The sequence below is a fragment of the Austrofundulus limnaeus genome, unplaced genomic scaffold, assembly GCF_001266775.1.
Source record: "Austrofundulus limnaeus strain Quisiro unplaced genomic scaffold, Austrofundulus_limnaeus-1.0 Scaffold221, whole genome shotgun sequence".
NCBI classification, from domain to species: Eukaryota; Metazoa; Chordata; class Actinopteri; order Cyprinodontiformes; family Rivulidae; genus Austrofundulus; species Austrofundulus limnaeus.
In genome coordinates, this window is record NW_013952623.1 from 767,630 (window position 1) to 778,760 (window position 11,131).

General features: G+C 39.2%; 2 protein-coding genes across 2 annotated transcripts in view; one reads left to right on the forward strand and one right to left on the reverse strand.

Annotated features, from left to right (window-relative positions):
* The window catches only part of ect2l (epithelial cell transforming 2 like), a gene marked incomplete at its 5' end in the record, with an annotated part of 55,801 nt that extends 45,879 nt beyond the window's left edge, over positions 1-9,922 (forward strand). The window contains 1 exon segment of the mRNA XM_014019447.1: positions 8,434-9,922.
* The window catches only part of filip1l (filamin A interacting protein 1-like), a gene marked incomplete at its 5' end in the record, with an annotated part of 82,551 nt that overhangs the window by 11,099 nt on the left and 60,321 nt on the right, over positions 1-11,131 (reverse strand). The window contains 1 exon segment of the mRNA XM_014019446.1: positions 2,302-5,140. Coding sequence (XP_013874900.1) covers positions 2,302-5,140 — 2,839 coding nt within the window.

An 11,131-nucleotide genomic window follows, 5' to 3' on the forward strand; every position in this document is an offset into this window, starting at 1 on the left:
GATACGAACAGGTGAATTTACTCTCATTTACAGCTCATTTACACACTTTTCCTGAAGATAGAAGAGTTTGTTGAATCTGACGTGACATGTTCGTACGAACCCTTTGTACGAACAAAAGTAAGAGAAATTTAGGAGAAGAATACGAACATGTTCTTGCATGAGGCCCATTGGTCGTAAAAAGTCCTACCATGACATTGACATTCCAATATTTCACCTCATCCAGTGTTTTTATCTGCCATAATTTGCCAAAAAATATATAAAAATAAATAAATAAACCAGCAGAAAAAGAGGAAAACAGCAACCTCATCCGTCCAGTTTAATAGCGCTGCGGGTTTGATTTTATAGATAAACATCTGACCTCTACCTATAACGCTGTGCTTGCAGAAAACAATGAAATGGTCTATTAGGATGGCTCCAATAAGTAATTATTTGTAGATGTGTGTTCAGTGATTGTTCCTTGGTTGTTTTGCTAACAGACAGGGTTGATACCCACAGTTAATGTTATGAACATTTTACAGTTTACGATTTCTTTAAATCTAAAATAGAAATGTTTCACTTTTGTACCTTAGCTCCTGGTCTTATCTTAGTTTCAGTGCTTTAACTGTATGTTTTCGTCATAGTTTGATGATTTTTTTTAACATAGTTTCAAGAAAAGTCAATTTTAAGATAAAGCAAGAATTTGTCTCCAACCGCAGCTTAATGGCTCAAAATTCAAAGGTTTAAAGGTTTTAAACGGAGTTTCCATGAAGTCATATTAGAGAGCTCCAAGTTAACATCACCCTGTTTTTCATTGTCTGGGTTTCTCTGCTCTGGATGGAGGAAAAAACTTTGACTTTATGATCTTAAGTCAAGCGAGCAAACATGTGGCAAACCTGGTGGCCTGATTTGTCAGTGAAGGTACGAGAACAAAGGTTTTACAAGAATTTAAAAACTAACCAACATAGTTATGCATTAAAAGTTAAACCTACAAGTTTAATCTTCAACTTGTTTTAAAAACATGCTGGATTTATTAAGTAAATGAAAATGACAAGCATGGATGACAAACTAAAACATTTTTTTTGCACACTTTAATTCTCAGAAAATCAAACAATCATAATGTAGTTGGTGAATGGATGAAACTATCAGGATACATCAGTGTGAATAATCTGACTACAGTAAGTGAAACAGTAAGTGCACACGAGTTAGAACTTGGTCAGATTAAGACATTTTTTTTTTATCATGCAGGCAAACAGTTTTTAAATATTTTATCACACAAGCACCAAGCAAACTGTTAAAGGTTGACTCTCACTGAGCTGCGACTGGTTGGCACTGGCTCACCTCAGACATGTCCACATCTAAAGACCACACTGATGGTAATTCCTATTAAAGAAATGGTCCAAATCTGCCCGTCTTTATATCAAACATTCTCTCCAGCAGGTTTTCCCTTAATTTATTTATTTGTCACTTATCCAGTTATACAAATGATGATTAATCCACAGGTATGTAATTGACTACAACTGAGTGAAAAGGAAGCAGGGAGTTGTTTTGTGTGACCTATGAGTGGTGTTATTTTGGCACATGACACAGAAGGACACTCTTTGCAAATCTTAAAGGTTACAATTTTTATAACTTTTAGGTTTAAAAATCTACAATGAAAGCTTAAATTTTTAATTAAACCCGTTAATTTTTTTTTCCACTTTATGGTAAAAATTAACACAAACTTTTACTGATTTTTACTCAAAGTAAACTTTTGGCAACAACTCATAAAACTTGGCTAAGCACAATGAGTTTTTCCAAAGGAAAAAAATGTTGATTTGATCATTAGTAGAAGAAAGTATGAAATGAGCATTATTTACATGCATTCAGTCAACATGACTAATGTCCCTTCAAACCTTCTGTTAATAAATCTTAACAACCTAAAACTACACATTTTAATTACTTTGACCATACTTTTTGGACCCTAATCCTAACCCTGTTTGATGTAGACAGAGGGGGACATTAAAGTAATGTGCGCCACCAAGAAAGCAGTAGGAAGATGCTAAGATGACAATAGGGCATTCATGTTAAAAACTATCTATTCAAAAGACGGCCACTTATTTACAGACACCCAGAGTATGTGAGACGGCATCAGAAGGTTTATCTATGTTTTTGCAGTTCGAGTTGCCAGCTAGTCTCCAACAGTCGCAGCCTAGTGAGATACCACCTTTAAGCACATAATTGAAGTTAAACAAACATTTCTTGAGGTTAAAACTTAGGGTGGCAGAACTCAGAACTGAGGATGGGATGAAGGGTTCTGGGATTACTAGCTCAGTCGTTACTTACTGTAATCTGTGATGGCCTTTGGACTGGGGTGGAGGTGGGCTTAATCGTGATGCTACTTGTGATTTTGCTGTTGCCTTTGACGGCAGGAGCATTGCAGTTCGCAACAATGGGAGTCCTTTGCTCCTGGAGTCTGGGCACGTGGCATGGACTCAGCGTCTGAGACGGAGTGCTAATGCTCTGGATGAATGGGCTTCCTAAGTGAATGTGGATTTTGTTGTCCTCTGTTGTGATGACGTTCGAACCCGAGCTGTTGGACCTCTGGACCTGCCAGCTGTTCTGCCTTTCTGGAGTCACGCAGAAGATGGCGTGCCCACCAACGACCTCCACTGGCTCAGTGGAAAGGGAGCGCTCAGGGACACCTGTTGTTACTGAAACCATCTGGATGGGTGACAAGGCTCGGTCTGGTGATACAGAACCACATGAGTCTGGGGTCATTGCTCTGGAGTAGGTAGTCATAGCGAATGGTGACAGGGCCCTGTCCGGTGAACACGGCTCATCTGACATGGGGGAACACTTGGGTTTAGCTGTTGGAGAAATAGATTTTGCTTTTGGGGATATGGAAGCATTCTGGATGATTGTGATTCTCTGCTTGGGTGGACCTCCACTTGTGGGTATGACGGCAGTGCTGGTGAAAGATTGGGGGGTTTCCCCTGTAGGACTGGTGATCTCTAGTGTTGCAGTGTTGTGTCCATGGTCTGGAGTGACTTTAATGTGTAAAGGCTGCCCAGGATGGTGGGTCAATACAACGTCTCCCGGCTGGACATGGTTGCCATTGTGCCGTGGTTGCAATTTGCCGTTCACCTGATGAAGATGGCCATCTTTGCTTTTAAGGAATGGGCTTCTCACTCGTCTCAAGTTGTTGTTTAGGTTGTTGACATTAGTTATGAGGGAAGGGCTGCACGTGGTGAGCTTCAGCTCATTGCTGTAATTTGTGTCTTCTTCAAGATCGCTTTCATCGTACAGCTTCCCGTTCACCACTGCTCGCTCAAGGGGCACCATAGTCTTCTCGTTGGGAGACAGAAGGTCAGTTGGATCAGTCTGAACCTCTTTGGTGGACAAGTGCAGGTCTGAAAAGCGCCTTCCGTTCATGCCAGGGCGAAGACTTTTGCTGAAGCGTCTGTATCTCTCAAGCTCCCGAGTGAGTGTTTCCATTTCTCTGGCGAGTTCTTTGTTTCTGACCTCCTGCTGGGTGAGTTTTCTTTGCAGCGTTGAGTGGTCTGTCTTCATGCGACAGATGGACTCTTCTGTTCCCATGTATTCATGAATCTTCTCTTTGAGAGCTGCCACTTCACGGCTCAAATGACTCGACTTGGCTTCCTCCTCTTTTAAGCGTTTGTAAAGAATGTGCTCTTGGTTGCATTCTTTCTTCTCAGCCAGTTGGTACTTTGAAAGCTCTTTTCTTGATATTTCCAGTTCCTCCATCAGGGCTTGAGCTTTTTCTTGTTCATTGTTGAATCTTTTCTCCAGAGATTCAAAATCCTGTGTTTTTAATAAATCGCCTTCTACTACTTTCATGTCCTTTAATTTGCGCCTGAGGCGCTCAACTTCCTGTGTCAAATCTTTGACTTTGTTGTCTTCTTGCTGGAAGCGATTAACGAGTGGTGATTTGATGTGCTCCTCTTTGGTTTTGTTTCTCAGGTATTCTCTCTCAGCTGTCTCGAGCGATTGCACTCGTTTCTTCGTCATATTCAGCTTTGATTCCAAGTCGTTGCTCTTCTCCTCCTCCGCTCTTAGCTTGGCCTTCAAGTCATCCCTCTCCTTTGTAGCACTACACATTTTCTCTTCCAGCTCAGCTTTCGATCTCAGTGCTTTCTTGCTCTCCTCTATTAGCTTCTCTGTGACAGATGTAACTTTGTCCTGTTCAGCCTGAAGTTTGCCCGTACTGTTCTGCACCTTGTTCTCCATTTGCTTTAGCTTCTCTGCCATTGCTTTCCTCTCATCCACCAGCATGACAGTCAGAGTCTTTAACTTAGTTAGATCTTCCTTCAGTGTCTGCTCGGTCTTGCCCAGATGGCTCTCAGCAGTCTCCAGTTCTTTCACTCTTTCTTTCAGGTCTTCCAACTCGCCACTCAGGACCTTTGACATGGTTCTTTCTCTCTCCAAGTTGCTTTTGAGTGAGATGCATTCCTGTTTGCTCTTACTAAATGCATCCTCCAGTTTTTCTAAATCTATAATTCTGTGATTCAGTTGGTCCACTTCAGCTTTCAAGCACCGGCTCTGGCTGGTCTCCTTCTCCAGTTTTTTGTGGAGGTCTCTGCAGTGATCCTCCATTCTGATCAACTCCTCATCCTTGCCCTCCATCTCGAGCACCCGCTTCCGCAGCTCTTCGAGCTCTGACATGAGGCCAGAGTTTCCGCACTCTCCTCGACTTATTTTGTCCCTCAGCTCCTGCAGCTCGTCCTCAGCTCTGCGCAGCATCTTGTTGCTCTCCTCCAGCTCATCCAGCTGTCGGCTGAGGGCGGACAGTTTCTGACGCAGCTGTCTGTTTTGAGCATCCTCGCTCGTTAGCTTGGCAGTCATGGCCTCTTGTTCCTGATGGTATCGACTGGCTTGGCCACGCAGCTCCGCCTCCAAACGACAAACCTTTTGTTCCTCGTCTTGAAGACAAGCATTAGCTGAGCTCAGTTCTTCCTGAGCTTGTGACAAGCTGGCACTCAGTTCTTGGACTTTTGTTGTTTTCTGGTTCAGCTGTTCAGTGAGACGCTGCTGTTCATCTACGACCATCAACGCAAACGACTTAAGTTTTGTCAACTCTTCCTTCAGACTTGAGATCTTTTTGGTGTATTCATCTTCTTTTCGTTCTTGGTAGGCCTTTTCCTGGTCTATTAGCAGCTTTAATCTGCAAAAACAAAGAAAAAATAAGTGAAACATGATCTATAGGCAGCTTGTTTTACAATGATCTGCCATTTTTTTGTTGGCCAAGGTCTATTAATTGTTGTGGCCATCTTGAAAGCCTTAATGGCACGGTCTTAAGCAAAACTTATTTTGTGTTCAGTTCAAAGTACTGTATGTGTTTGCAGTAATGCTCAGCTGTATCCACCAGTGGTGGGTAGCGCTAACCCAAAAATTAGCACCGCAATTTCTAAAGCACTTATTAAAATATATAGGTCCGCAACTTCAAAAAAAACTCATGCCAAGGAAAAATTAGCAGAGGCTAATTTTAAAGCACAAGTTCAAGTTGACACTTACTAGCTGGCAACAATTCATGTACAATATATGTACAACACTGCCAACTAGCGGTGTATGAATCCATGTACAATTTAATCCTACAAGCACCGAATGCTGGGGATGTGATTTCCTGAAACAGAACTTTGGCTCCTGGTGTAAAAATCTAAAAGTTGTTGAGGATTGCTAGTTCGGCCGCTTCTTTGTCTTTTTCTGTCTGTTTGTTGTAGATTTTTCATTAAAGAAGCATCAATAAAGCAATTTTAAAACTGTTTATTGGAAAACTGAAGCGATGCATTCTGGGTACATGATGGATTTGATTTGTGACAGGAAATGAAAGTTTTCCATGTAGTTGCTCCAGTTGACCACTAGATGTCTGTCTAACCCCGTTGACAGATTGCTTCGACCAATTACGTCAAGTATTGAGCTCCAGCATTTAAACTTTATTTCTTTTAAAAAAGGAGCTCCGATTGTAAAGTAAAATAAATCAATACATACAAAATTTTAGTATGGATTACAAACGTTAACTGTTTTTGCTGTTGCCTTCCTGCTACGTAAGCAGACACAAAGCATTGTGGGAAATCAGAACCGTGACCGAATGCAACAGTCCACAAGGATGTACATCTTCTAAATAAGTGTGTTTATCTAGGTGGGGTGTTGTTGGATGGATCACATGTGTTGTGATTCATTGACAGTCATACCTTCTGCTGTTCAAGATAATGATGACTGGTAGATAATTAGTTATTAGCGGTACTGCATTTTAATTTTAGAAAGCACAAATCTGCTTGTGAATCATAAAAATTAGTAAGACTGCTAAAGCGCTAATGAAATATTTAGGTCCGCAATTAGTGGATTTGCACTTTAGCGCACTGGTGCCCACCACTGATAACCACACCCATTTTAAGATTGATATCTGGGAAATTGGTGGAGTAAAGCCATTTTTTGTGATTTTTCTATGGTTCATTGCCTGTGGACGTAAATAAGTTGTAGATGTCCATCGAATGGTTATTTTCTTAAAGTTACAATAAATTACATATAGATAATTTGCTAACCTTACACACGCATGCATGCATATACAAGTGTATGCAAGTGCACTTGTAAATTTAGTATAATCCTTTCAAAATGTTTATTTAGCCTAATTCTACATAATGTCCAAGCAATCAATATATTAACAGTAGTTGGAGAAAACCCTTGGTATTCCTTTTTGCTCTATAAAAAAATCTATTTAATTCAGTTTATATAGCACCAAGTCACAACATATGTCATCTCAGGGCACTGTACACAAGAATACAAGCATATCAAAATTTCCTTCCTCTGTGAAGGACCCACTCCTCCAAGCATCGACACATCATAAACGCTGTTATTTTCTCCACATTGCTAAGGAGAACGAAGGTTTTTATGTCACGGAAAATTTAACACTTCATAAAGAGGCTGAATGTTGGGGTCATAGTCTGAAATACCTGTGGTTCTATTTCTCCACTTGTTGCCAACTAAATCTCACATGGATTAGAGTTATGACTGTAAAGTGCAACAAACAGTGAGTTTTGAAAGTTTCCAGGGCGTTGCATGAGGTTCTCTGTAGAAAAAAAAAAAAACATAAAAAAAATAAGACAGACGACCAAATGCTGATCATGTTGCCACAAAAGCTAACTTAAAATTAGAAAAAGAGGAGGTTTCTGACCAGTATATAATCACAAACTATTTACTGGAATGGCTACTGTTCATGTTAAGACCGTGACAGATAAAGAGAGGAAAAACAAGATCGATTGAGATTAGGTAAAAATGTAAATAAGAGAAATGAGTCCAGGAAAAACACGATAAACATTGCTCCTTTACTTCAGAGAGCTTATAATTTGTATAAAGCTTTCTTTAAATTCACAAAATCTGTCAGATTGAGTAAGACATACCAGAAAATCAGGCTACAAATTGTGAAACATTTATTTCAGTGGCTGATTCGATCTCGTGTTTCTCTATAATGTGTGCCACTTGATGCTGTGTGTAACCCGGGTCAGGGCGTCTGCCTCCATCCCCGCTGGGAGGCAACTGCCAGGTTTTTTTTTTTTTTTCCGCACAGATGGCCCACTGGAATGGAACAATCCTCTAATGAAGGGGTTCCTCTACTAGCAGCCTTCCCCCTTACTAAAACCACCGTTACTCTGCTTTTTTTTAAATACATTTGAAAGAATTCCCCCTGCTAACAAAGACTGCACAGTCCCACAGAGTTTATGAAGAAGTCTCTCCGTCATACAGTCTCTGAAGGATCCCCTAATCACGCTGTGTGTTTGTAAAACATGATGTTCGTGATGTGCAGCAGAGAGGGGTCACTTCTGAGCACTGCAGTGTCATTTCTCTCTTTATTATCTTCCATTAGGGACACAATAACTAGATCCATGTGTTGCAATTAGAGCATGATTTATACCGTCCGTTCTCAGGCTCATGAACTGCATTTTTGGACAAAACCGACATCAGAGCACCAGGGATTTTAGCAGTTGTGCGCTTGTTGGTTGTTTCTTAGTAAACAGAATCACAGCAGGATCTGTGTGCAGGTTTGCTTCTACATTCATAACAAAACCCAAAAAGGTGTATACATTGCAGCTATAATAAGCTTCAGAAATCGCTTAGATTTGGCTGAGAACTTTTAGGTACAGTTTTGTCATTGAGCATAAAAGAAATCTAAAGTCTACCGTCATTGAAAATGAAAGATGAGGAAATCTGTTGTGATGAGAGTTGCCACGTTTTTGCACTCAGTCCACTCAGGGTGCAGGGCTTTAGGTTTTTATGCTCGAATTTGCAAAAAGTTTCAAATGAAATCAAGTTTCGTTTTATTTGGAGCTAAACTGGGGCCATAAAGTTTATTGACAAAAATAAAATTTGAAACTGAAAAACTATTTTAAAACATGTAAAACTGGAACTAAAAAAAAGTTAAACTAATTGTCAAATTCTAGATTTGTTTGTTTTTTCCCCCAGTTTCAAACTTCTGGCCCTGTTTGGTGTGGAGGCGGGGCCTCGGACGAAAGTGGGTGTGGAATCGTGACTGACATCTCAACTGACAGAGGCTGGACTATATTTTCCCAGGAACTGTGAAAATTGGAAATATCTTTAAAACACCATAAATATTCTATATTCATGTGATTGTCACTATCATATTTTTTCCACTCAGACTTGTGTAGTATGTTGACATGAGCAGCTTATATCAGGGAACCATGTTGTTTTTCAAAGCCAAACCTTAAACAGAGAATATCAGTGATGTCTTATTAGAATATACACTCATAATAAATTTCCAAAGCACAAACAATTTGAATGTTTATCACAATACAAGACAGTCACAGCTTTACATGGATGCTATTTTGCAGGACAAGTTTTGAAACTGTATTCTTCACTTAACCTGTGTTACTATTTTCCAAGACACCATGTATAACGAGTTGCCGTATTGTATCATAAAAATGGCAGACAAAAATAAAGTGGTTTTCATCATCATTTAATTCAAAGAGCGCTTTGTAACACTTGTGTGGACACATCTCTGTATGTAAAATACACTAAGGTTTTTAAAGATGTTCTTTAAAAAGATGATGTTGGACAAATGTGTTTCCAGTTTGGAGAACGAATCGATATCTCTGCTCTGATTGGCTCAGTTCCCTTCAGTTTGATTCAGTCTACTTCAGTTGAGTCAAGGAAAATAGGTTCAAAGACATCAAAAAACCTGACGTCTTACAGGTAAGTGTCCTATCTGTACAGTAACATATTCAGTCTCACAGCAAATCAGATGTTTGTTTTTTTTTCAAAATTTATGTTGGACACTGCTGCAGTTCACTTTCTTGGAGAGCTCATCGTAGAAGGGTTCCTCTGTGGTGCTGTTTCATGTTCTGAGTTGTGAAAAACTCACGGGAAAATGAATGTGCTTATATCCTGCTTATAAAAGAAATGCTGTGTATTATACTTGTTTAGAAATCTGGAGCATTTTGTGTGTCAGAAAGAAAAGGCCCTGTGACCTTGTGCCATTTAAAAAAAAAAAAAAAAGAAGGAAGATTTTACTGTAAAGATTTGATTGGAATCACAAATTAGTCACGAGCTAAAAAAAAATATAGTTCTACTTCCAGTTGTATCTCTTAAAGGAAAAATAGGATTTGGCAGATTGTAGCTTTACAAAAATTGAAAATCGGAATCCGTCTCAAAACCTGTAATCAGTGCATTTGTCATTTTTTGGTTTTCTTGATTTGTAGAAAAAAGTTCTAGCAGCTGATCCATCATTATTAGTTTTATCATTAACTTGTACAAACTCTGTAAAAAAAAAACTTTTAAGAGTGTATTTTTTTCCAGTTTCTCTGGTTCTTTTATTCAGTTCGACATCCTTAGTTTAGTTAATCCTCTTTTTTCTTTCCTCCTGCTGTTAAATGTAGTGTTAGATAATAAACAAAGAAATGCATGTGGTTTATTCTTATCCGGAAACAAGCCAATTCTGAAAAAGTGCCCTTTTTTTAAAGTGGATTGTTTTTGTAGAAACATCAGGTTGCTAAGCAAAACTTCACAGACACATATCGCTGTTGCAAACTCCCCTGTTGTCTTTAACCACTGTTTACTCAATCTCTTATCTCAGTCCCTGCTGTTTCAGCAGTGATGTCATCGGTCGAAATAGAAAGAGAAATGCACTTTGTTCCCAAGTCGGAGTGGAAACTTCTTGTTTTTCAGAAACATTAGAGTCCAGAGCAGGATAATATTCCTGTCATCTGCATACTTGGGGATGGATAAATACTTTTTGGGCCACAGTTTCTAGGAACAAGGATGTTTTTGCTTCAGATTATTGTTTTCTTCAAGGTCTCTGACACAGAAGAATGTGTTTGGCCAACAGATGCACATCTGAGATCATTATTTTTGTCCTGATTTCATTCAGAGCAGACTGTGCATGTTTTATAGGTGAGGTCAACCAATATGGAGGAAAAGAACAACAATTCTATGTGAGCTACTTACTGTGTGACATACATGGTTGCTTTGTGTTGTTGGGAACGGTTAGATTTGACAGCTAGTTTTGAAAAGTCAATGCACATTTATGCTAATTTCTCTGCAGTTAAAATCAATCAAAATGAGTGAATTGACTATATGTATGATATACAACCCCTGGCAAAAAGTATGGAATCACCAGTGTTGGATGAGCACTCATTCAGACATTTCATTCTGTAAAACTAACTCAGATCAAAAACATGATACAATAATAAGGTCATTCCAAAGTACAACTTGTTGGCTTTCAGGAACACTTAAAGAAATGAAGAAAAAAACTTTGTGGAAGTCAGTGAATGTTACTTTTATTGACCAAGCACAGGGGAAAAAATATGGAATCACTCAAAGAGAGTTGGCACCAAATTGATGAAGAATACTGTTTGTCACTCATCAGTCCATGCCTCAGAGACTGCAACTGTTATAAAAGCCAAAGGTGGTGCAACTAAATACTAATGATGTATTTTGAATGGTCTTTTTTATCTGTTTTTCATGATTCCATACTTTTTTCCTCAGAATTGGGTGATTCCATATTTCCCCCCCTGTGCTTGGTCAATAAAAGTATCATTCACTGACTTCCACAATGTTTTCTCTTCATTTCTTTRAGTGTTCCTGAAAGCCAACAAGTTGCACTTTGGAATGACCTTATTATTGTATCATGTTTTTGATCTGAGTT